At 38.2% G+C, this 24,903-nt stretch overlaps 5 protein-coding genes and 1 long non-coding RNA gene across 9 annotated transcripts in view; 3 read left to right on the top strand and 3 right to left on the bottom strand.

Annotated features, from left to right (window-relative positions):
* Nucleotides 1–415, top strand: part of LOC116853199 (transcription initiation factor TFIID subunit 9) — a 2,001-nt gene extending 1,586 nt beyond the window's left edge. Inside the window, exon 3 of the mRNA XM_032834138.1 lies at nucleotides 68–415. Coding sequence (XP_032690029.1) covers nucleotides 68–216 — 149 coding nt within the window. The 3' untranslated portion in view covers nucleotides 217–415. The remainder of the gene's footprint in view (nucleotides 1–67) is intronic.
* A 116-nt stretch (nucleotides 416–531) lies between these two features.
* On the bottom strand, nucleotides 532–2,769 carry LOC116853198 (cilia- and flagella-associated protein 20-like). Its single transcript, XM_032834137.1, has 4 exons — nucleotides 2,636–2,769; nucleotides 2,268–2,459; nucleotides 1,622–1,854; nucleotides 532–1,356 (listed from the first exon to the last, which is right to left on the bottom strand). The coding sequence occupies exons 1-4, from the start codon at nucleotides 2,717–2,719 to the stop codon at nucleotides 795–797; spliced, it is 1,071 nt and encodes a 356-aa protein (XP_032690028.1). The 5' UTR covers nucleotides 2,720–2,769; the 3' UTR covers nucleotides 532–794.
* A 359-nt stretch (nucleotides 2,770–3,128) lies between these two features.
* LOC116853197 lies at nucleotides 3,129–4,336 on the bottom strand. The gene is made up of 2 exons (XM_032834135.1): nucleotides 3,793–4,336; nucleotides 3,129–3,501 (listed from the first exon to the last, which is right to left on the bottom strand). The coding sequence occupies exons 1-2, from the start codon at nucleotides 3,996–3,998 to the stop codon at nucleotides 3,279–3,281; spliced, it is 429 nt and encodes a 142-aa protein (XP_032690026.1). The 5' UTR covers nucleotides 3,999–4,336; the 3' UTR covers nucleotides 3,129–3,278.
* A 2,103-nt stretch (nucleotides 4,337–6,439) lies between these two features.
* Nucleotides 6,440–13,608, top strand: LOC116853194 (oxysterol-binding protein-related protein 2). Of its 2 annotated transcripts, XM_032834130.1 has the most exons (10): nucleotides 6,440–7,029; nucleotides 7,351–7,541; nucleotides 7,781–7,979; nucleotides 8,167–8,276; nucleotides 9,124–9,282; nucleotides 9,602–9,802; nucleotides 10,068–10,257; nucleotides 10,611–10,727; nucleotides 10,810–11,027; nucleotides 11,436–13,608. In XM_032834130.1, the coding sequence occupies exons 2-10, from the start codon at nucleotides 7,510–7,512 to the stop codon at nucleotides 11,536–11,538; spliced, it is 1,329 nt and encodes a 442-aa protein (XP_032690021.1). In that variant the 5' UTR covers nucleotides 6,440–7,029; nucleotides 7,351–7,509; the 3' UTR covers nucleotides 11,539–13,608. The 2 variants fall into 2 exon arrangements, with proteins under 2 accessions (XP_032690021.1, XP_032690019.1); XM_032834128.1 differs by having other exon boundaries at nucleotides 6,440–7,541.
* LOC116853195 lies at nucleotides 12,365–14,236 on the bottom strand. Its single transcript, XR_004379927.1, has 2 exons — nucleotides 13,605–14,236; nucleotides 12,365–12,735 (listed from the first exon to the last, which is right to left on the bottom strand). It is a non-coding gene; the product is annotated as an uncharacterized LOC116853195 (long non-coding RNA).
* Nucleotides 14,237–18,522: 4,286 nt separating this feature from the next.
* LOC116853202 (tumor protein D53 homolog) lies at nucleotides 18,523–24,859 on the top strand. 3 transcript variants are annotated; one of them, XM_032834154.1, is made up of 6 exons: nucleotides 18,538–20,106; nucleotides 21,569–21,699; nucleotides 21,779–21,927; nucleotides 22,391–22,450; nucleotides 22,714–22,876; nucleotides 23,145–24,859. In XM_032834154.1, the coding sequence occupies exons 1-6, from the start codon at nucleotides 19,605–19,607 to the stop codon at nucleotides 23,280–23,282; spliced, it is 1,143 nt and encodes a 380-aa protein (XP_032690045.1). In that variant the 5' UTR covers nucleotides 18,538–19,604; the 3' UTR covers nucleotides 23,283–24,859. The 3 variants fall into 3 exon arrangements, with proteins under 3 accessions (XP_032690047.1, XP_032690045.1, XP_032690046.1); XM_032834156.1 differs by lacking the exon at nucleotides 23,145–24,859 and having other exon boundaries at nucleotides 18,523–20,106; nucleotides 22,342–22,450; XM_032834155.1 differs by lacking the exon at nucleotides 22,391–22,450 and having other exon boundaries at nucleotides 18,558–20,106.
* The last annotated feature ends 44 nt before the right edge of the window (nucleotides 24,860–24,903 follow it).

The following is a 24,903-nucleotide window of genomic DNA, read 5'->3' as shown; positions in this document are numbered from 1 at the left end:
GGGGGAGTGAACGTGAGCAAACTTAAAATAATTTTAATTTTAAAATATATTCAAATATTTATTTTAGCGACGACGACCACTACAGCAGTAAAGGCGCAGGTTACAAAACCGAAGATACAGATCTCGTCCGGGCAGACATTGCCGCCTGTGAAGATGGAGACAGAGGAACATTCGATGAAGAGGAAACGCGAAGACGAAGATTATGACGTGTCGTAATTGAATTCTAAATAGTTTTCCATTGACATTCTCAGTTTCCATCATTTCAAATATTAACATACTCGATTCTACTTTTTTCATTTCAATAAAATCTCGTATAAGTTCGCAATAATGATACTTTCGTTCTGGTTTTAAATAAGGCGAGAAGAAGAATGTACAGGGCTTATGCAATAAATTATGATTGCGTAAAAAACAGAAATTCAAAAAGATGTTAAATTTCCCTACAAGTCACCTGAGAAAACGAAACAGTCACTTCACTTGTTTTCATCGAAATACTTATATCTACATATAAGAGTTGATATTCTCAAAAAATATAATTGCTCTTTAATTGCTAAAATAAATACATATAAGATCATTATCAATACTGTAAACTTAAAGATGACGATTTGCTATGAAAGAGTAACACGAAAATATATGGAACGAAAATTTTTTTTATGGGCCGAATTTTCAATTTGATCAAAAACAAGGCTTCGTGTCATTTATTGACCACACTTTCGACTTATTTTTTTCGTGATGAATTATTTCCTTTTTTAGTGTACCATCGATAACGAATCATCTTATCAAAAGTCACACTCCATTCATTCTTTCGCCTCATCTTCTGCGTCTTCCTCTTCACCTTCGTCTTCATCCGCAAATTCTGCTCTTTTCTCTTTGTCAAGGACCGCGGTCTCTTCCTCAACTTTCGCTTCTTCTTCAAGAACCACTGCCTCTTCTTCAATTCTCACCTCTTCCTCAGTTCTTGCCTCTTCTTCAGCTTCTACCTCTTCTTCAGCTTCTATCTCTTCTTCAGCTTCTACCTTTTCGTCAAGGATCATGACCTCTTCTTCAGCTTCTATCTCCTCTTCCTCTTCTAATCTCTCTTCTTCCTCCTTATCTTCCCAATCGATCATCTCTTCAAGTTCTCCAGGTTCTTCGAACGGTTCTTTAGGTTCCATTTCTTCCTTTGGAATATCCGGTTCCTCGATTGATTTCTCCTCTGATATTATCGTCTCGATGCTGGGTGTTTTTTCGTCCTCGACGGATGGCGGTTTTTCAAGCTCTACGCTTGGTTCCTTCGGCATCTTCTCCCTAACGCATTTCTTCCGATGCACCGGAAAGAACAGTCTGAAGTCTTCCGGCATCTCATCTTCCGAGTAAAGCCTGGGGAATGTTTGTGGCTTGCGAAATCAATCCGTCAGCGCCTAAATCTTTTTTAATTGTGCGGTATATGAATATATCTATCAAAGAACATAAATAAAAAATTACCGAGAAAACTCAGCGAAACTCACGATATCCTCAGTTGAATCAATTGAAATAAATTAAATTAGTTTAGCGATAATAAATTATATTTTATACAATCCCGAATTCGGCCATCGCGTGTTTAATTAAAAACATAATCGATATGACGCATTGTGTCAATTCCTGCCTGTCGGCGAAATAAATTCGTCTGATCCTGCAGTTAGCGTGGATCTGCATCCTGGTGGTCTCGATGTAATTCGTGCCATAAGCTCTTCGTGTGAAATCACACAAGTTGAACTGAATCTGGTTCCATCCGCCCGTAAGCCCAATAGGCATTGACGTGCAAAACGGACGAACGCGCGTGACGCTTTGAAAATTGCTCACGCGAAATCTCCTATGCATATTTTTGTCGTCCAATATCTGTTTAACAAATCGCGACGTTGAGATATTTTTGAATTGTGTCTATCAAAGAGCAGTGAGATGTAATAAAAAAAAGAAAAAATAATTCATAAACTTTATTTAAAGTAAAGGAAGTTTTATTTTAAGATAAAATAAAAAAAGAAGTACTTCATAAATATAGATACGTGAAATGACATTTTACAGAGGCAAGAAATATATAGAAGAAAAATATTTAAAAAATTACATCTAAGGAAGCGTTATTTAAAGAAAAAATTAGGAAATTTTATTCAATGAGGAAGATAAGAATCTTTAATAAAAAATATTATTAGGAAGAACAGAAGAATAGAAAATCTTGTTTAGAAAAGACAAGGATTGGATTATTTATTAATTAATTATTAACTTATTTGTTAATTACGTATTCACATGGACTTTACTGTTATCTCGAACGTGAAGTACTTCTTCATGTTCTTGATGATGATGATAAGGAAGGGCAGCCTAATGGCGAGCACCTTCTTCGGGTCTGCTGGACAAAAAATGTAAGTGGTCGCCACGTTGGTTCCGGCTATCTCCAACGCCAACGACTTTATTTCTTCGTCCATGATCCTTCGTATGTATCCATTTTTCACCTGAATAAACGTCCAGGAAGTGCTCAATAACTTAAATGATTATTCTTTATGATATCCATCATGAATCCATTATTACAGCTATCTCTTCAAACGCATAAATATATCCTCTGACATTTTATCGCTCCAACGAATGTTGTTTATTATTTTATTTATAGAAAACTAGGGTAAGGACTGACGTGCATGTCCCATAATTCCAGAGGAGATGACCCGCAACTGTACAGGATAGACAAGAATCCGCCCTGATAGGTATTCCGAAACATCGTAAAGATACCTCAAAACTTTCAGCGTTACGACGCGATCTCCACGGTTGGAATGTGAAACAATTTTGTTAGCTGAAACGTCAAGTCGTTATTATGCACTTCACGTGCGGTGAATTCTTTTGTTCCCGCATTCGTCGAACGTAGAAAGATAAAAATATCTTAATTTGTCTAAAAATATTTAGAAGTACTTTGCAATTTATCTTTTTTATTATTATTTTGTCTTATTTTTCGTTTCTTTGTCTCATTACACATTCTCCCAATCTTTTTTATATCTATCATATTATATACATATACAATCTATCATATTATATCTATCATATTATATCTATCATATTATATACACGTACAATTGACTTGAAATTCAAATCAACTATTATTATATAATATAATTGTAACAATCACACGCGAATTTATTGATAACAATTACAAGGAATAGTTACAAGTAATGAATACTGTCATAGTTTCAGGCTTAGAGGAAGCAAGAATTGAGAGAACAGAATGCGTAAATTAACGAAGCGGAGTTTATCTAAAAAATAGAAAATCACATAGAAAGGACTTTTCAGGAATCTCGAAGGAGTTCGTTCAGTCGACGTCTCTCTTTTTCCGTCAATGGATCTGGCACGATCATCGATCTCGGCGACATGCCGACGCTGAAGACGCGATCGATCCTCACGCCATCGAGAGCGAACATCTGGCTCATCGCAAAGTGATCGATCTCGCGATTTAACTGACGGAAAATCTGTCGCCTGACTCTTTGCACACGATGCCTGCAGACCACATGGCTTAAAAAATCACGATATGAACGAAATTAGTCGCCTAGACTATACATTGATTTAAACATTTTTCATAAACAGTGACCTTAATTTTGACGTTAAAAACTCTTCAACAAAGCGTCTTCAATTTATTAAAATCAAAATTGACGCTTTTGTTATTTATACATTTACATATTGTAAATTCATTGCAATTATTGGCAGGATTTCCCGAAGTGATGGACTCAATGGACCATTATGTATATAAATTTTCAAGAGTTAAAATAATATATATATTGGAGTTTTAACCGCACTTGTTCTTACTAGGGTAATTTTTTCAAACCGGTGTAACTGGGATGAATCGAGACATCGCTTCGGTACAACTCCGGAAATTGCTTCATATGCTTCGTGCGATACTTCCGGGTCATGGGCTTCTCCTCCACCTCCTTCGAAGAATTCTTCAGCTCCCAAGGGTCTCCGAGAATCTCTAAGTTCTCATCCCCCGTGAAGAGATTGATTTTCTTATTCATTTTTAAACACCGACGATGGAAAGTCTTCGTCACTTTTCAAAATTAATAGAAGGTATCGACCTCTCGCATTTTCTCACAAACGTCTTCGCGTATTGTTCAAGACTATCCGAAAATATTTGACTGATTAAACACATCATCACATTGATTCGATAGAAAATGAAACTTGATCGATTCAGCGAACGCGATTTTTGCAAGATTCTCAAGCCACGAAGGAGTTTTCGCGGAATCACGACTTTTGACAGAACCGCAATGCCCCTTTCGAGCCGTGGAAAAATCTGTTTCCAGGGCGCGTTGCTAAGCCGCGAAATTTCGCAGAGTTTGCTTAAACGGACGACGAACTCGACTCGATTGAAGGAAAGTTGGCCGATCCGTAACGAAGTGAGCGCCTGTACCTCGCACGGATATCGATTTGGTTTCCAGGTGAATCAATAGAGAGATTCGGCTTATTCTTATTCCGAGTCGCGATGCGCCCGCGGTGCACTGAACTCCTGAATGCAGGCAGTAAGGACGAGCGACTCGTAAAACGCGAGCTAAGCGCGAGTCGAGATTGAGGTGCGCTTCGCTCGATATCGACTTGCCATTCTGGCAAATAGTAATAAAACGTCAAGAAACCAAGATTCCAGAATCCAAAGAACCTGTTTCAACATTCTACGGGATAAAAAATAAGATTCCTATGATCAGATCTAGAGGAATTTTTATGTTCGGATTGATTCGTCACCAGTAGAACAACGTTACCTTTAAAATATTCCATTTTACTATATAAAATTAGATCAGGATAACTTTATTTTCGATAAAAAAGTTAAGTTTTTGTTTACTGAAAAGGTTATCTAATGTTCACCCAAAAGATAACTTTAAATATCCAAAAAGATATCATTTAGATATAAAAGTATCAAGTTTAGTACATGTGGATATAAATTAAATATATACTAAATGATAACTGTAAAATGCGTAAATGAACTAGCTATTAACCAACTGTAAACTGTTATTTAATCGATGTCATATTAATGGAGACAAATTATTGACAAACATTGACTTGTTATCTTATAGATACGTTCCAAAAGTTAACTTCAAGAACGTTACCAAGAACCAATAGGCAACTTGTTCTACTTGGGATGACATTCGAAGATTCTAAAGCTCGATCCATCGATTTCCATCAGGCATTCATAGATTTCCTTTTTTCTCTAAAGTATCAAAACTTTGAAACTCATTAAGGTAAAATTTAAGGTATTTTAAAGAGAAGAGCGAATTTTTTAAGTCTGAGAAAAGATTTAAGAATCAGAGATTCGCAGATTTCTTAATTTAAACAAATTTTAAGGATTCCAATGCCCAAAGATCGAGAATCCAGCGATTCTAGAATTCATAAATCAACAATCTATGATTTGACCGTGCTGGAATTCAAGCGACGAAAGATTGAGAAAATCAAGGTCACGTTTTCCCGACTAAAATTCCAGAATACCTGGTCCAATGAAAAACGTATCTTTTATCAGTTAAGATCTTTACGCTTTCAACGGTCCTTCAGTGAATGCCCTTCGTGCAATGCGCCAATTTTACCAGAGGGCTGCACGCGATGAAGGCAGCATTGTGGTCTCGATAGTGGAACGTATGGGGTGTGCGTTAATTAAATTCACTCCGCGTTTTCGCAGAGCTCAGCGTTGCGTGATAATGTCTTTTTCCGTCGTGGGTGTTTCGCGTTGTTCACATTGTTGAAACTTTGCTCTTCCGTCCTCCTTCTCTTGCACCTTCTATTGATTTTTACGTATATAACGAATGCACGTTAAATCGTAATGGGACAATCTTCTTGTATCTTTTAGCTGACGTATTATCGGACGACGTCAAGTCAGGACGAATGGCTTGAAAAATTATCTCGGACATTATTCTACAAATAAACTTCTATTTTTATCTCAAGACAAAAAAGAGAACTTGAGGGTTATAACTGAGGATATAAATTGACTTGCGCTACAAATGCACATCTTAAAAAAAGAGGAATTTTTTTTAAAGGTAAGAGGAAAATTTATAACCTTATAATAATTAATTCCTTAGCTTGTAAAAAATCACAAGTTATCTTTCCAAAGTAGTCACTTTGAAGAAAGTACTGAGAAAGTTCACTGTGAATTCCTCCTTCTTATATATAAACAACTCTCGTTTAATTTATAACAACAAAACACGGAATCTTGATGTCCATTAAATTGTCCACGAGTTTCGCCTTAAAGAAAACCAAGATATTCGATTAGGCACCTAAACTTCACCAGCAATTCGATAGATCGTGCCGTTGAGCATAATCGAACATCTCGAAGCCGGCAAACTTGAACGCGGCTGCTCCTGGAGCCCGGAGGGCGAATCGCTTCGTCGTTCCAGCGGAAAAGCGTCGCTCACGCGAAAGCTCAACGCCCATGCTCGGATTTATTGATATTTCAGGCGAAAGCTCGAGCAAAGGGGGAGCTCGCCGTCACGCCCGCGAGCTCAACAGTCTTCTCGGGGTGTACAGCTGATCGTGAGAGCACAGGCTCGCAAGAAGACGTCGCGGCCACTGCGGGAAGAGACGACTTCTGGGCTTTCGATCTTTTATCATGAGCGAGTGACGACGGCTGGTGGTGGTCAGCTGATCGTCGGCGGATCCTCCGCGAGTGATCGCGTCTCGCGGTTAAATTAGAGCGAGAGGTATCGGGCACCGATCCACCGGGATGTCGTCGAGATAGCGGGACGGGACTCTGGGGAGAAAAGAACGCCGGACGGTCCATTTAGATGTCACGCACCCCTGTCTCCTTTTCTTCGTCTTGCAGCCGAGAGATCGAGAGATCTGAGTTGAGATCTGTGAACGAGGGTTTGTCCGAGGATTCGTCGTCCGCTTTGAGGAGGCTCATGATAAGGATTCGAGAATTCGAGACGGAGTAAAAGAGTCACGACGAGGGGATCGCGGATCGACCTGAATGTACAAAGCATCTCTGAGCATCTCATCCGAGGAGCCGCCTAGTTTCTAAGGACCCGAGGGCATTCTGTAGTTTCTAAGGACCCCGGCTTGCTTGGCGGGCGGGTAACAGTCCGAATACTAACCGAGTTTTCTAAAAAAGCGTAACGTAGAATCTTTGGAATAATTTTTGGAAACTAAAAAGTCTAACAAATAAATTTTGCACGAAGATCCGACTTTATAACTACACTACCCAGCGATCTAAAGATCCGCGCTGCGCTACTCCTTCAAGTTAGACGTCCGTTCGAGTATCCAAGATATCTCAGAGCGTTCGAGGATCTTTGAGTGCTCTCTCTCTCTCTCTCTCTCTCTCTCTCTCTCTCTCTCTCTCTTTCTTTCCCTCTTTCGTTCGTTTTGTCTATGAAGTCTTCCAATGGAACAATGCAGCCAAATAATCTGCCACAAGTCCTCGAGCGTCGCTTAGTAAATCGTCGGGCTTCGTAATCACCGAATGTCGGTGAAAATCCCAGTATCGATTCATAAGAGCGACAGATTGAAAGCTCCTGCGGCTGTCAGGACGCTCGATAACCACAAGAGACCCGTACAATGGCCAGCGAAAGGATATCGGGACAACACAGGTTTGCAATGTTCCCGTTCAGTTATTCAGCCATTTTTCTCTCAAAGTGTGTCTCGAAGCGTGTCCTTGAACTCGATACACTTTCAGAACGCACACGGATAAGAGAGAACAATATAATGATACATAACGATTTATATTTTTTGTACCTTCATTTTTATTACAAAGATATGAGATATACTAATAAATAGAAGAATCATAAAGATACCTTTGTACAAGAGTGCGTGTCGTTTATTTTTCAAGAACATCGTTACCGGTTCCGGGCCATTCCGAAGTAAATCTCTGCTCGGTGCTGTCGCTGGGCAAAGATCTCAGCAAAATCACCATGCCGGTCATTTTCAATGAGCCGCTTTCTTTTTTGCAACGAGTTGCCGAATATATGGAATATGCCAGATTGCTGAAGCTGGCGTCACAAGAGGAATCGTCAATCTCGAGGCTTCAGGTAACGCCATATAAATTTAATCTATCGTCCTCCCTAAATTCAATCGAAAGAGAGAGAGAGAGAGAGAGAGAGAGAGAGAGAGAGAGAGAGAGAGAGAAAGCGTTGAATTAACAAAAACAATGTCGAGTGTATTAATAGACAAATCAATATTCGGGCATATCAAAAACTAAAATTAACAATCCTGCAGTACGTCGCGGCTTTCGCTGTGAGTGCTCTTGCCTCAAACTGGGAACGCCTCGGAAAACCCTTCAATCCGATTTTAGGAGAGACTTACGAGCTGGAACGTGAAGATTTTCGGTAAATAACTAGTTCGTATTTATGAGACAAATTCACATATCATCAACTAAATTAGAAAATCTCCTAACTCTAATTTTTAACAAAATTGAAATACGCATTTTCGTCCGATTTGTCTCGAGATTCTGCATCGTTGGAAAAGCTTTTAAATATAAATTTTTTATAAGAAATTAAGATATTTCGAAAAGCAAGCCTTCTAATTAAAATTAAAATTCGTAATTTTATAAAAGTTATATATAATTTTTTTTTATTCTCCTATAAAATTGGAATTTTGTGAGTTTAAAGATGTTCTAATTCGGCTGACAAGATATATTTTTTAAGAATAAAAAATATTTTTGTCAAAAATGAAAAAGAAAATGTTTAAATATATCTTTTATTTTCTTAAAAATTTAAGAAAAGATTTCTTAAAAATGATTATTTAAAAATTAAAAAATAATAAAAATAATATTTCTTAAAAATTTTTTTAAGAAATCTTTTTTTTATACATATTTTCTAGTATTTTTTAGTTCTAAGAATTTAGATTTCTATACATGATGTTTCAAATTTGCCGTTTTTTTTTTCAATTTAGAATCCTTTCACCAATTTTCGAGAAATTTTCTCTTATTTCCTTAAGACTGTCTAATAATTATCTTTTTCGCAATTGGGTAATTTTTTATGTTTATAATTAGTTATGCCTTAAAAATTATCGATACCCTGACTTATTTTTGTGAAGAAGATATTACTCTGAGATATTAATGAATTCTCAGTTAGAAAAAAGTCTTAGATTGGGACAATTTGCATAGAAATTCAAAGCTTCATTTACAGAATCCAGATTTCTAATATCCTAAGCAGATTCTGCCGATTCTTTCAGAATAATATGCGAACAGGTGTCGCATCATCCTCCGGTCTCTGCGTTTTACGCCGACAGCGAGGACTTCATTTTTCATGGCAGCATCCATCCTAAATTGAAATTTTGGGGAAAATCAATAGAAGTGCATCCGAAGGGAGTTGTCACTGTCGAGCTACCTAAGTAAGTTTATTTAATTATAATTATTTACACGGTAACTTCTCATTTAGTAATTTTAATGTTGCTTAACATTATAGTCATTTCAATTGTTTATTATTCAACACTAAGAAACAACAAAAATTTTTACTAAGGAAGCCCAAAATGTTTTAATAGAATTTCTCTTTTCGATCGTCGCTTTATTTTCCTCATTAGTTGTTTAAGGCAGTTAAATAAAACAAATTACATAATTTGTAGTTATAAATAGAATAAAATAATTAATTAAAGGCACGGGAATTCTTAAAAAGATTTCAATATTAATTAATTAAGCTATACATGTGAACAGATGGAAGGAAGCTTACACTTGGCAAAACGTCAATTGCATCCTGCACAATGTGCTGGTGGGTCAATTGTGGATGGAACAATTGGGTGCTTTGGATATCAGACAGTACGGAGGAGACAATCTGAAGGCCACGCTGGCGTTCAAAAGCGGCACGTGGAACGGCAAAGATCTCCATCGCGTCGAGGGCTTTATAACGGATCAGGAGTACGTTTTAACGATCTCTCCTAACGAGCTGAGTTGATGGATTTATTCAAGACTTCAACACGAATTTAACAGACGTCTTTTCATTTCGGACATTCATCGAAATAACTTCTGCGACGACAATTTGCTTCTTACCATCTATATTTAATATCCGTGTTTAAACCAATTAAAACCGGCTCGTCCTAGCTTATCATATTTCCAATAATTGAAAATTTAATTAGAATGTGTGTCTCGTTACATTGCATTATTATTGTTTTATTCTAACCAGAAAAAGGAAGCTGCTGTTCCTCTACGGCAAATGGACCGAAAGATTACGATCCTGCGAGCCCTCGTTCTACGAAGAAGCACTCGAGAAGATCAAGAGGGAGGCAAAAAGCCCGCAAGGCAGTCCGGGTCACAAGAAGGTCCTAGCGAAGCTCCACAGTCTCAAAGTCGGAGCTTTCAAACCTTTGCATCAGGTATAGAGCTGTCTCTGTCTCACAAATTAATTGTTTATCTACGTAATTAATTAATTTTTACTGTAATTAATAACTCCAAAATTAATTGTCTATACTGAAAAAAAATATTTGAAAATTTATATTGAAATAAATTTAGTGGAATAAATTTTTGTATCCCACAAATAAATATTCAAGTGCTTTTTTCTCAGTGTATTTAATCTCTCTCATTAAATAATTATATTCCGTTATATTTCTCTCTATAATATTTCTTCTTTTCTTTTTTGTTATCTACACTTGAAATAGTTTTAGCCTATTCTCATTTTTAGGGTCACCGAAAATGATGTACGCAATACAAATGTTTTTCTGTATTTCAGGACGCAATAGACGATTCTTCGGCAAGTATGGACAGCGACGAGATGCCCGTCGTGGACGAGATTCCAGGATCCACCACACTGTGGGAAGTCACGCCGAGGCCCAGCAACAGTTCAGACGTCGGTTTTAATTGAATGAATATGTTGCACACCTCTGCGATCAATTAATTCGATTAACGTAATTGTCTTTTTTTTTCTGTAGTATTTCCAATTCACAACGTTCGCGATGTCGCTAAACGAACTAGACCCTGACATGGGGAAGACCCTGTGCCCGACCGATTCCAGACTAAGACCGGATATCCGAAAGTTGGAGACGGGTGATCAAGATGGGGCTGCGACTGAGAAAATCAGGCTCGAGGAAAAGCAGAGGGACACCCGTAAAGCCCGCAAACACAAGAGAGGACACGAATACGTCCCCAGGTACATAAAACTTTGTATTTTGTTTTTATTATTTTATTGGAGAGACATATTCACGATTTGAAAGATACTAGAAGTTTCAAAGCTTTGCAAAATTGAAGAGTAATATTCCAACAATTCTGTGACCGCTTCCAATAAGTTGTACTTTTACGATAAACAATTATTTGGACAGATTAAAAACTTTTGAATCCCTTTTATTGGAAACTCTGCAGTTGATATTTTTCAAGAAAACAAGAAAAATAAATAACAAATTGTGTAAACTTTATTTATATAATAATATATATGTAAATTACTATATAGTTATTTGAATAACTTGACACTGCTCTTACAGATATAAATATAGATCTTATAGATATATAAATATAGATTTTATTTCTCTCACATATATTAGTTGAAAACTCAATTTCGCAGATGGTTCCAGTCGAGCACGAACCCGTACACAGGTCAGGAGGATTGGTTATATCAGGGCGGATATTGGGACCGTAATTACGCCGACGTCGAGGACATATTTTAATGAAGATGGAGCTTATTAGCTTCCATTAAATGTCCGGCGCCCGCGTGGATCGATAATATCGGATCAGGCGTGTGGACGGACGTGCGGACGTCGTTAGTGCAAATAAATAAGTAAATCGCCTAAGGACAGGTGGGTAGATCGTAATAGGTGCCTCTAGAGGTCAATGTCTCAGTGTAAAGTAATTGTAAAAAGCGAATCGTGCGCGAGAGTTTTCGGTGCACGAAAGGGAACCCGACGAGTCACCACGAGGAAGGTCTCCTTCTACGCGCGCTCTCTCTTCGGGTTCCTCTTTGCCGCTACAAGTAATCCAGCTCCTCACGCGGAACGGATGGATCAAAAATATCGAGACGACCCCTGTAAACCCGAGTCGCGGTGATTGAGGACCGGTTGCCGAGTGTTCGATTATCTTCGATTCGTCTCGCTTGCCGCGAAACTCCGACACTATTTTTATAAGAGGCCAAGTCGGGCGACCGGAAAGGCGATTCATAGTCTTCCTGTTCAGAGAGCCCGACAGGAGCTCTTCGAAGAGTAAACAAAGGTGTATGTAGGAAAATCACAAAAATTCATTTCTCGCGACTCACTTTAAGTAGATTTTATTTAAAGCGAAATCGGAACCTGATTCTGGTTTGAGATGTCACAAATAGTTTACCATTCGTATTTAGAACATGCCTTGAAAATGAATTGTTGAATAAAAGTGTTGAGACAAAATTTGGCAACTCATGACGCAAAATTGTCAAAATTCACCGAAGTTTCAGAAAGGATATTGTTACTTGCAAATTTTTTAAATTAATTTTTGTTAAAAAACTGTTCAGTAAAACTATTCTCGTAAAAAAAGAATTCTATAATTTATATTTGCACGATTTCATTCCCATTTACATTGTTGTTATATCCTACATTTACAATATAAAGTCATACTCTGAATTATAAGTGAAATTTATTTCCTATCATTTCTCTCCGATAAATGGTGTGTTCGTGCATTACTGCGATAAAAATGGAATCGAATAGATACAAATTTATCGAACGTATAAAAACAAAAAAAAGAAAAATATCTAATGAATACGAACTAGGAATATATCGATTTGATCATATCAATAGTTTTTCTGGTCATATCAATAGTAGTCTGATTCCCTCTTTGTCGGACTTTTTGAACAAGGATCTCGTAGATCTTCATGTAAATACAGCGACTGTACAATATATCTGTAACAAAGTCAGGCAAACCGAACGATGATTCTTCGCGACGGCTTCGTAATCGAGCAATAATAATTATTTAACATAGATTTCCCGTTATTTACGTTTCCCTCGCGGAATCTAGAAAGAAAGGGAATCGACTGATTGGGGCAGTTACGGATCGGTTGTTTCGATGTAATCTGTTGTTAATGCGTTGCGAAAAATGCCGCTGCAGGACGAGAGAAGGATAAAAAGAATCCCACACGTATTTGCCGCACACTAGTTTGGGGCAAGATTATATTCGCGAATAATGAGTGAGGATTTTAAATATGCGTTTGCACAAATTATTGTCGTAAATATACAAAAAATAAAAAGAGAAACTAGCTATATAAAGTATACGCCGATACGTTTTCTGTGAGAATATATATATATACATATATATCTGTGAATATAATTATTGATGTGTGTATAAAATATACTCTGATATACTCTCACGCAAACACATATTTGACACTGTTCGTCTGTGTTGTTATTCGCGAATATACGTCTTGACCAACACTATCGAACACACGCATTGCTTACAGGTCAATTAAACGTATCTTTTGCGCGATAGACGCTTCGTAGGGATAAATCCGAGTAAATTAAATGCGTCGCGTACCGTGTATGCGTTTGTGTGACACGCTTAATCTAGGAAGAATGACAATAATTTTGTTGAGGTTCTCAAAAGGCAAAAATAATTTTGAACATTGATAAAAATAAAGAGAAAAAAAAGAAAAACACTTGTACTCTAAACGGTGCTATACAGAGCGAAACACCCGAAACATTTGACACTTGCTTCATTTTTCATCTTTTCCTGTTGAGTTCTCTAGCAATGACAATTTACACTATAAGTTACTTACATCATATTCTACGTCAATTCTACTTCACATCATATTCTACTTCAATTCCTTGTCTTCTCAAATCCAAGAGAAATGTTTAATCCATTTTTAATGCTCATTTCTGATTTCTTTCCTCGAGAAGCACACTGAAGAAACATACGTTCCATCGTGAAAAATGTATCTTGTGGCATTAATTATATATCGACGGTAGCGAACTGAAATTCAGGAAAAAGAGGACACAGGCTGGATATCAGGTTTCTAGAATTTGTCATTTTGAAGTTAAGGAGAGCACGTTGGAGTTCAGACTGTGAGAATTCTGTCGGTCTGCCGAAACCAATTAACGTACGTACTGTTGCTGTTAAGCTTTTCAACTACAGGCGATAATGCTCGGCTGATAAGTGGAATCACACAGTTCTTCCGTATACGAACGTATCGCTTCGCCGCGAACGATATACGTACACATTTGTGTGTATATAAAAATATAATATACATATATACATACATATATATACATACATACATACATATATATATATATATATATATATATATATATATATATATATATACATATATCTACACCAGATAGGATTTCTACGCTTCCATAAAATAACGACGACACGATCATTTATATAGACGACGAGAACAACATCCGCAATTACGCCGATCGCCTCTGAGGACCTTATTATTGTTAATAAACGTGCACGCAGTCTGTAGGAGTTCGTTGTGTTTGCGTTGCATAGTTCAGCCATGTGTAACTGTACATAGGCGATAGAACATATTAGAAATAAATGTTGTTAAAAAAAGTCTACAAGGGATTCTTGTTTTTATTCCTTTTTGAGAGAGATCTTGAACGATACAGCTAGTAATTCCATAGAGTAAAATTTGAGAGATTTTCCAAATTGCTGAGCAAAATACAATTCAGTGCATAAGGATTGTTTTTTGTGTCTTAAAACAATAAAACATCTTTAAAATTTGAGAGATTTTCCGAATTGCTGAACAAAATACAATTCAGTGCATAAGGATTGCTTCTTGTGTCTTAAAACAATAAAACATCTTTAAAATTTGAGAGATTTTCCGAATTGCTGAACAAAATACAATTCAGTGCATAAGGATTGCTTCTTGTGTCTTAAAACAATAAAACATCTTTAAAATTTGAGAGATTTTCCGAATTGCTGAACAAAATACAATTCAGTGCATAAGGATTGCTTCTTGTGTCTTAAAACAATAAAACATCTTTAAAATTTGAGAGATTTTCCGAATTGCTGAACAAAATACAATTGAGTGCATAAGGATTGCTTCTTGTGTCTTAAAACAATAAAACATCTTTAATCAATTTTCAACTTATTATATAGTATTTTATAAACTTAATAATTTTAATAATTTTAATTTTATAATGTTTTTTGTATTTCTTCTCATACTGCATTTAATAATATTTTAAGCATATGTTCAATTTTGAAACCACTAATTTTCATTGCATAAGTAGTTTTTCAAAAGTACATCTCTCTCCTTGGTAGAAGTAACAGAAATATATTCCACAAGACCCTTTCCTTGTAAAAAAAAGTTCGCATTTATATATTATTATATTACAATTACTATATTATTATATTACTATATTACTTAAATAAATCATCTAGTATATCAAGACTGGTAAGTAAGCATTATGTAATGCTCTTAAAGTTACTTTTAGTCTGTAACTGTTTACTAAAGACATTAATCTCTTCAAATAACTATGATAGTAATTACACTTCTTGGCTAATAGTAAGAAATGTAATTAAAACTTTTATGATTAGTTTACGAATATATATAAGATATATGCACGTAAGATCAGAGTGGCATCAAACAGTCAAGAGAAGGATCTTTAAAATTTGATGAAAACAGTATAAACTCAATATTTCTTCTAATAACTCATTACTTATTGAAAAACAATCACGATAATGAATAATTTTCCAAAATTGTCAATAGTAATAATAAGTTATCACCAATAGAGAACCAGTAACGAGTTACAATATAATAATTTTAAAATGTAATTTTTTTTATCTTACATAATAAAATGTAATTATTATATTATATATGCATATACAATCTAATATAAGTAACATACTATTCTTTAAGATATTGAAATTTTGTAAATTTGTCCCTTTTTTATTTAAAAATTCATTAATCTAAATTTCCACTTCTTCATTGAGATATATATACATCTGATTCAAAATACACTGCTTTCAGTATGCAAAATACTTGTAAGCTAATTTTAAGTTGCCTTAGCAGAGATTTCTCTTGCAAGTTCTCTGTTTTCTAGAGTACATCAGCAAATCATATTGTAGCTGGTTCTGCAGTTAGACACTACATAGGAATACCTATAATACCTATAATGGTTTTCCTCTGACTTTTTTAGATAAAATATATAATGACATATACAATATATACAAATTTCAAGTGAGACTTTTGAGAGATATATACCAATGTTTTAATACAATAAAATTTAATTACATTTCACTTCAATATCATAAAATATTTTTGGTATATAATTAGCAATTATATTATCAGCAATTAGTAATTACACTTTTATTTCATACTTTTATCTGGAGAATTATTTATGTTTTATTCTCAATCTTGTGTCTATGGAAACTCGCAGATAATATGTACAACAAAGTTTAATTTTGTTGATTTGTAAGATTACATTGACACAATAATTAAAAAGTAGATATTCATTTAATTCCAGCAATCGTGTACTTTATGTCTCTGTAATCTTATATCTTTGCATTGCATTAGATCACAGTATATTAGCTCATCGTTTCTTTGCGATTTTTATGTATGCATCGTACTGACTTAGTAGAAGGTGCATTTGAATTGGCCATCTTCTCCCGCTAAATCCCGAAACTGCGGCCGGCGCTCGCCAGATAGCGATAGTCACGCTAGCATTTCCAAAATGGCCACCGACACTCAGTCAATCCACGGTGGAGACGAAGTAATCGATCTCCGTTCGGTACCGGAGAACGCATATCATTCATCGCTTCCTGGTGAACGGATCCGAGCTCGCCGATCGGCGACGTAACGTCGGAAACGACGTCTCATATAGATTCAACGAAAATTCACCATTTCGCCACGATTCCGCGCCACGAGAGCGACGAGATGAGCAACGTACCAACAGGTGAGATCATCGACTTCGTCATACGCTTCGATTATCGACAAGTTCTCGCTTTCCCGTTGATTCGGCTGGACGTGTCGTCGCGCGAATTGATTGACACAAAGTTGCCTTTGGATAAGCGCGGTATCGGTCACACGATCGAATTCTAACCTACGATTATGCACCGTCTTGACGTTTCCAGCCAGATGACCTTGTGAACTCTCGTACGCATTCGTGTGCGTGTGGTTACGTTGGTGCGACTCGTCGCGAGTTCCCGCATGAATCCGTCATAATTCAGCTGGACTTCCCTGCACTTTCTGCGCTTTTCCGCCGCTTGCTGTAACTTTCGAGTCGCATACCGATTGTTTTACCGACTAGTTTCTCTCGTTACGCCTCTGCGTATTTGTTAACGATTTCAACCTTGAAGTAACGATACGATGTCGCCTGCTATCTCAGTAGAAGAGAATAAGAAAGATGAAAGAATTTATATAATTTTTCAAAGAAAATCAAATATACATAAAATGGAAACGAACCTTACAAAATGTCCTTTGATAGTTGAAAAATATTACAATTATTGTTCATGTTTAATATGTAGACATATATACGTCTTTTATTCAGATATGTGGCAATGTTAAAGTTAAATGATGCACGTTTGTGATATATTAATCTTATCTTCAAAAAAAATATATTAAGTCAAACACAAAATATCGAATCCTGTCTGCCAAGAAAAAGAACTCGTAGCTCGAGTGAAGTCAATGACCCATATTCTGAATCCTCTTTTATCGATAAAAATAAAATGTAGCTTCTCAGCCAATCAGGTGGCTCCTAAGCTTCTTTTAGAGGCACTTTTATAGATAAAAGAGGATTCAGAATATGGGCCTTTGTTTTTACGCGTTCCTATTTTTCTATTTGCTCCAATCTATCCTATTTATTCTACTGATGATCGGGGACAAGTTGCGCTCAATTATACGCACGTCGAGGCGGACTTCGGTCCATTTAAATCTAATGCCCGCGTTGTAAGCCGTGACTTTCGGATCGACGTACGAGAAAAAGAAAAACCAGACGACGGCAGACTTTAGCGCTAAACACGCACCGCTAAGTAAGGACAAGAATCCACCGCCGAGTCGGATCGATAAACCGGTTTGCCGAAGGTACAGCCAAGTTTCAGGAACTTTTGTTATACGACGTCTTCGCCACGCTTCCGCGCTTCCATCATCGATCGCGAAAGGAAGCGAAACAGTTCGCAAAGGTCGATGTACTAGTCAAAACGCTAAATCGTCTCCAGTTTTTCTTTCTTCCTCTCTCTTTCTCTCTTCCTTCAATTATTCTCCTTTCTTTTACGTAGCCCACTTTTTCTATTCTATGTTGATCACCGTAACACCGAATTAAAAGCGAATAAAAGTAACATGCGATGTAAATCGCGAATGAGCGTATAGAGAGACGGTAATTCCAAGACCACCTTATATATATGCAGAGCAGTAATTGAGCTCAAAGTGTTTGCAAGAATTGTTAGCGAGAGTCTCTTAACTGGTATGCTAATTACAAGAAGTTCGTCAGTGCAATCGCACGTTAATATACCACCAAAAAACTATATTGACACATTAAAGGGTGTTACAGTTTCAAATAATAGTTGCTTCAGCAGTATTGAGAAGCAATTCAATGTTAAAATTTCAATTTCTATTACTTATTTTACTACATTCAATTTCTTTTTACATAATATAATCATGTCAACAATAAGTAACTGTAAGTAAAAATAAGTAACAATAAGTAAAAAAATCTAATATGATGATTGAAAGATAAAAAATATACTAAAATCCAATAAAATTATTCACTCATATTTATTGTTTTATTGTTTTGTTTAATTATCAGTGAATCTTCCCTATGCTCGTGATTTCGAGAGCCATAGGTTTACCTGGAAGCCGCTACTAGAACCTCCTCCTCTATCTCTCGAGGAGAACCGAGGCCACACGCTCTTCTCCCCTTTCTCTTCCTTCCTCGTCCTCCCCCCTAAGCGTCTTAATTTTCCGTTCACTCGATTTCTCCTCTCCCCGAAACGTGGCGATCGCGATCGAGCACAGCTGTTAGTCGCGTATGCACGCGTCGCGCGCGGTACACGTGGTCGCTTTTTATGCACAAATTGAAATGCACGAGTGAAAAATCAGATCGGATTATAAAGTCGCGAAGGCAGATCCGGCCGCGCGGATTTTCGAGTCAACATTTTTCACTCATGTGTGTGTGTGATGCGATTCTTAATTATAGATAAACACTGGTGCTTGTCTGATTGTGATAAATGATGACGTGCGCTGTGTTTTCTCACCTGCAGATTTTTCCGTCGAGATCCCGGCGGACTTTTAGCTCTTGATTCCTGATAACCAATTCCTCCGGATGCGTCCGGATTGCGGTTAAACTGCTCACTCTGTGACGTATGACTCGCAGCTAGATCTTGTTTTTTCTCAGTTGTAATTTGTTACAGAGAATAACTTAGATGATTTTTACTTTATTATGACTTTATTACAAACAAGGTAACAAAGTGCGTCTCTTTACGGAAGCCAGAAATTTTACCTTAATGAGAATTAATTTCTAATTCTTATTTGTGTTCACCATTAATTTTTTCATATATGCTGGAACTTCTTTAATGAAATGTATAAATAAATAGAAAAGTAATGTGAGAAATCGAATTGGAATCTCTAAAACCTCGTGTAAGATGATAGATGATGACAAACGATTAATCAAAGTAAAAGAAAAAGATCCAACGAGAGAGTGAAAGGCGAAGAACCAGAGCAGAAATTGTCGGTCCACACGTACTTGTTTACCTTTGCTACTCGAGGAACACTTCGAAATCAACGCGACGACATTCACTGCCTGCCCCGTCCACTTCCCGGGTCAAAATCTCGATGCGAAATCTCGAGGCGATCGCTCGCATCCTCCGCAGCAAGACCATGAGAAGCAACATGGCAGACCAGAAGCAGCCTGAGAACTCGAGAACGGGTCAATCGCGCAGGAGAACCTGTCAAGAGCACGGCGACGAGGACTGCCCGAGCGAGAACGAGCGTGAGTTCGAGTCGCTCGAGTACGAGGAGGATGTCTATTACTCCAAGTTGACGACCACGCCGAGCTTCGACGACATCGATGAGGTTGGCGACGGCGTGGACGAACTGGTGGTGCACTGCTGGCGCGATTCTAACGGCGAGATCGACGAGATCGTCGTGGACGACGGCAATCTAACCATAGAAACAGAGTTCGTGCCGGAAGGGTCAGGGTCACGTGATTGTGGTAGCGGAGGCGGTCGCAGGAAACGGCGGTCGGTGCGCGTGATTTTCCAGGATCTGTCCAAGCCCTATCTCGCTAAGATCAGCAACAGCCAGAATTACAAGAAGTTCCTCGAGCTGGTAAAAGGTGCTGCGGGGGAAAGAAGGAAAGATCGCACTCTCAGCAATTTCTTCGCGTCGCGATTTTGGATTTTGGCGAATTTAAATATTTTTTAAGGTTGAAATTAGGTGGATTTTATCGTTCCGTTGACTTTCGTGCGGACTCACTTTGACTTATTAACAAATGAAAAAATTATTGTTTCATTTATAGGAATTTAAGATCAGGGATATATTGTCAAACATGGTTCCCAACAAGATCTCAAATATTCTGTTTTATTTTATTTCTAAATCTTTAGATCTCTCTACAGCTTTGTAAATCCCGATTTTGTAGAACTTTTTGTAAAGCAAGAGTCTCTCAAATATTCTGTTTTATTTTATTTCTAAATCTTTGGATCTCTCTACAACTTTATAGACCCCGATTTTGTAGAACTTGAGATCTGCGAAAGATTTAATGATTCTCAGTATAATAATCCTCGACTTTCACGTGAGAAATTCCTGCGTTTTTACACCCGACAATTTCTCGGCGTCTATTCATTTCTCTTCTTACGCGTGAAAGTGCACGAACAAAAAGAAGATCGTACAAATCGCGAGTACAGCGACTGGCGAGCTTAGCTTTTAATTTTTCTAGGACGACGTTTCGCTCCGCTGAAACAGCGAAACTCCGCGCGTTCCTTCGCAATCTTGCGAAATCGGCGAAACAATCGGAACTCTTGGCTGGAAATTTACGCAATCGCTACCTGCAAGCGCTCGCGTTTGTAATCGGCCGCATTCCTTCGTTTTCGACTTGAGTATTCACATTTTCGCGCGGACATAAACGCACGCAATAAATCGATCCGAAGGAAGTTATCCCAGAGTGTGACGGTGCTGTACAATCAGACTTTCCAATTCAGAATGGAATTGCTCGCCCGACGATCCACCTTGCACGAGCGAAAAATCACTTTTAAACTCTCATTCTATTTTTCCAGTGAAATTTCACTCGAAAAAACTTAAAGATTAGAATTTTATCTCCTGACCCTTTCGAATGCCTGAATTTTCTTCCGGAATAATTTCTTTGACTTTGAACGCGACACGTAGAACAATGAATCTGAAAGAACTCGCGCTTATGCAATCCGGAGCTGCTTGGTTTCTCCGATATGCATCCACAACTGGTTTTGCCATGTCTCCCGGCAAGCTCAGCGGCTATTACTTTAGCCTTATTGCACAGGCAGATTAATTTAGCAGTGAACGCAGCATAAGTCATCGCGTAACGCACGCGTGTTGAAATATTTCTCCAACACTGTCCAGTCGTATCTTACTTCAACTTCCTTTATCGGAATTTCTAATTTTCGTTCCCGATGAATATTTATATTTGTTTATATCGCGCATGATAATATATGCTCGAGTACATGATAATATATACTTGAGAACTGGTATTCCCGAGCAGCCGCCGCGCTTAATTTCGGCCTGGTGTCGCGCACACCGCGGCTAATTTCCGTCGCCTTTTGTCCCAGGAGAGGACGCCTCGCTCCACTCGACCGGCTCCTTGTCACCTACATCGGATAACGTGGCGAATGAGCTGCAAGGTCTGTCCTTGGAGGAGCAAGAACGCCAGAAGGCCGAATGGAGCGCCGAGCTGGCGAAGGTGAGTCCTCAATCGGATCAATCGGAAGAGCGAGAGAGTGAGAAAGATCCGGGGCCAGGGAATAACAGTTGTATCGCAGGTGGAGGAGGAGATACAGACCCTGAGACACGTCCTCGCCAGCAAGGTCAGGGTCGCGCAGGAGCTGAAGAGGAAGCTGGGCATTAGCGTGTGGAAGGAGCTCACCGATGACGTCAATCAGGGCCTCAAGAACGTCAAGGAGAGTCACGTGTACGTATTCCGTCGGTCGTGGCCGCTTCCTCTGCATGTCTTTTCCACACTCTCCACAGACACTCTATACATACTCTATATGTCACTGTAATCTCTATCTAAAGAGGAAGTGGATAGGAAATTGTAATAGGGTTGTTGAATAAGCGATCGGCCGAGCGCGATCCTTCGAGCTCGCAGATCGTCTTGTCATGCTTTTCAAGAAAGCACGAACGATGGCGTAATCAGAGGATTGGCTGATTTTCAAAAATAGAAGAAAAAGGAAAAGATGCATTCATCACATTCTCCGATTCTTCTCGCTTTCTTTCTCTCATGATTTTCGTTTACATGTCTCGTGGGCTTTTCGCTTCCATTTCTGCGAATCGACAGACGATGATCGCCTTTTTTTGTTGATACTCCACTTCTTCTGCCCTTCAGACACGTAGAAGCATTGATTTCTTTGACTTTTGGTTGGGTTCTCATTCAGTTATCAGAACGTCGGCGAGAAACTCGGTCAGTTTACCAAGGCAGTCTCCGAGAACACTTTGTAAGTACGCAGTCCAACATTTTGTCCGTTGTTGTTGACAGCAGCGTTTACTTGACGAAATCTAAGTTGAGTCGCACTAAAAGAGCACTAATATATCTCACCTCTAACATCTATCAGCTTTGTACTGGAATGCCGACTAAAAGTTAACAAAATCGACTCTCTTAACAAGCACAGTCGGTTACCTACGCGGAGGTGATTGATCACAATTGAAGTGATCGATGAATCTTATCAGACTAACGAACGCTCACTTTTTATCATGTCAGATTTCAAAAGACAGAGTCCGTCTTCAAGACCACGGCTGAGAAAACGTCGAGTATCCTGGGTGGCTTTGGTAGCGGAATTTCCATGAAGTTGGGCCAGATGCGCAACTCCGACAGCTTCCGATCCTTGGAGGAGAGGGTCGGGTCAGCTTACGAAAATGTCAAGGTGACTGATGTTTGAGGAAATTTAAATTTGAGACGACCAGATTAAAGACGGCGAAATGAGAGGCAACCTGACCAAACTAAAATTCCCAAGAAAATTTTATACGAAATTAAGAAAATACAATCGATATTCTTACACGATAGAGTCTAGCAAGATGGATAAACTTGCAATTAATCAGAGATATGTTAGACTCGCGCGTTTCGCTTGGAATCTCCGATTGTTCTTCACTTCAGTCCCGCCGGATTTCACTCAGAGGTTCTTCTTCTTGCAGACAAAAGTCGTGCCTTCAAGGTCCAACTCGACGCAGAGCTTCGACGAGGCCCTTCGGGAGTCCGAGGCGATGAGGCGCGCATCTGCAGCTCCGACAGCCACCAGCCCGACCATTCCCGAGGACAAGCTGCTCTCTTAGAGCCCGTCGCACGCTGCGAAACGCGCCCCGTCCATCGCGCGCTCCTACTGCTGATAACGCGTCGCGCTATATCACCGTTCATCCGCTGCAATCGCTAATAGAGGGCCAAACGACGTATCTGTGCACGCGAGTCGCCGACACCGCGGATCGAGACCTCGGCCGCGAGACGAGCACGATCGTCCAAGTACTATTCTATCCTATCGAATAAAATATACATATATTTTTCTCACACGGCATTCCCACGCCCTATACTCTCGCAGGATCTTTCTCCGGGCACGTTCAGGACATCTTTAGAAGCGGAAAGTGCACCTCGCGACTTTTATATCGTTTTTCTCGACGACGATCGCTCGAAAGGAGACCATTTCTCCAATAATAAAATCGCCTTCGACTTTTCTCTCTCTCTCTATCTATCTATCTCTTTCTATAATACAATTGTGATGTAAATATAATAAAATATTATGCGCCAGGCTTGAATTCGGAGCTTATTACTTGTTTATACACGCGGCATTCACTGGAACAAAGTATTTCGATAATTATGAATTATTTTTAACAATGGAAGCAGCAGCGATAAAATTGCGGTGAAACTCGCGACGCGATTTCTGATTATTTTCATGACTGTACAATGTGCAATTTCTAATCGTTTTTCTCCTCAATTTGAGTAACTAAATAGTCACTGCATCAAGTGAGTTTAGAGATCACGTAGACGAATTACACGAGTTTGTTTTTGCATGTATCTGTTACCTTTTTCCCCCGGCGCCTCGGAATTTTATCGTGAATTATCGGTGTCCTGAATCGACTTAAATCGGAGCTGCCAAACGAGTTTAAGTATCTTCAACGATTCGCGACGAGACCCGTCCGCCGACAATACTACTACACGTACTTTACACTGTATACAAACGATACTTCTCACTTGTACGCAAACCTAATTAGCGAGCAAACCGTTCTGAGCGCATTCGGATTCAGTCTGCTTAGAAGGCAAGCCCGATCGGAGTCTCGAGGAATATTAAACGCTTTTCGTCTTCTCTTGAAGATGATCACAAAAAATTAAAGTTAAAAAATTACGAAAAATTTATCTAAGATATAAGCGAGTAAAATTTATTGTAAACAATTACAACCGAGTCATGATGGTTGAAGAGGAATTGGTAAACATTGCAAATAATCTGTATCCAAAGTCTTCGCGAAAAATCGGAATCTTCTAAATTATGTTCTCTATATGTCCTTTCTACATGTTCGAATTTAAAGCAGCATTTAAATATTCTATTTCTAACTCTATTACTCACCCTGTATATGACAGATATTCGAAAAAGGAAATTCCTCGCGACTCTCGATTTTACAAATGGATATTTTTTCAAGCGCGCGGATAATCTAATGTTGAATTAGCAGGAAAATCCGAGAGATATTTTGTATTTAGCTTTTTGAAGAGAAGAAAAAAGTAAAAGAAGAAACAAAACCATCGGAGACACACGGTTTGTTAACATATATCGTCTAAGGAAGAAACATAATGACTTTACACGCAAATTTACGGAGCATTTGTATACACACGATGTTACAAATAAAAACTATATTATTTAATCTTACGTCAAGGAATCACTTCTCTGTCTCTATCTTTCTACGGCATCGA

This window comes from Odontomachus brunneus, unplaced genomic scaffold, assembly GCF_010583005.1.
Source record: "Odontomachus brunneus isolate Ranch 3 - 2012 unplaced genomic scaffold, Obru_v1 Obru_scaffold_286, whole genome shotgun sequence".
Classification (NCBI taxonomy): Eukaryota; Metazoa; Arthropoda; class Insecta; order Hymenoptera; family Formicidae; genus Odontomachus; species Odontomachus brunneus.
This window is presented reverse-complemented; position numbering and strand designations above follow the sequence as displayed.

What these genes read in the sequence shown, in the direction of transcription:
- LOC116853202 (XM_032834154.1), top strand. Translation starts at nt 19,605, where the DNA reads ATGCGAAATCTCGAGGCGATCGCTCGCATCCTCCGCAGCAAGACCATG. An exon ending in GCAGTCTCCGAGAACACTTT is followed by an intron (nt 22,451 to 22,713) that starts GTAAGTACGCAG and finishes TTATCATGTCAG; the next exon opens with ATTTCAAAAGACAGAGTCCG. An exon ending in CAGCTTACGAAAATGTCAAG is followed by an intron (nt 22,877 to 23,144) that starts GTGACTGATGTT and finishes TTCTTCTTGCAG; the next exon opens with ACAAAAGTCGTGCCTTCAAG.
- LOC116853197 (XM_032834135.1), bottom strand. Translation starts at nt 3,998, where the DNA reads ATGAATAAGAAAATCAATCTCTTCACGGGGGATGAGAACTTAGAGATT. An exon ending in GGTTTGAAAAAATTACCCTA is followed by an intron (nt 3,502 to 3,792) that starts GTAAGAACAAGT and finishes TGATTTTTTAAG; the next exon opens with CCATGTGGTCTGCAGGCATC.
- LOC116853194 (XM_032834130.1), top strand. Translation starts at nt 7,510, where the DNA reads ATGGCCAGCGAAAGGATATCGGGACAACACAG. An exon ending in GGCCCAGCAACAGTTCAGAC is followed by an intron (nt 10,728 to 10,809) that starts GTCGGTTTTAAT and finishes TTTTTTCTGTAG; the next exon opens with TATTTCCAATTCACAACGTT. An exon ending in GGACACGAATACGTCCCCAG is followed by an intron (nt 11,028 to 11,435) that starts GTACATAAAACT and finishes TCAATTTCGCAG; the next exon opens with ATGGTTCCAGTCGAGCACGA.
- LOC116853198 (XM_032834137.1), bottom strand. Translation starts at nt 2,719, where the DNA reads ATGTTTCGGAATACCTATCAGGGCGGATTCTTGTCTATCCTGTACAGT. An exon ending in ACTTCACGTTCGAGATAACA is followed by an intron (nt 1,855 to 2,267) that starts GTAAAGTCCATG and finishes TTTGTTAAACAG; the next exon opens with ATATTGGACGACAAAAATAT. An exon ending in CGAATTTATTTCGCCGACAG is followed by an intron (nt 1,357 to 1,621) that starts GCAGGAATTGAC and finishes AACATTCCCCAG; the next exon opens with GCTTTACTCGGAAGATGAGA.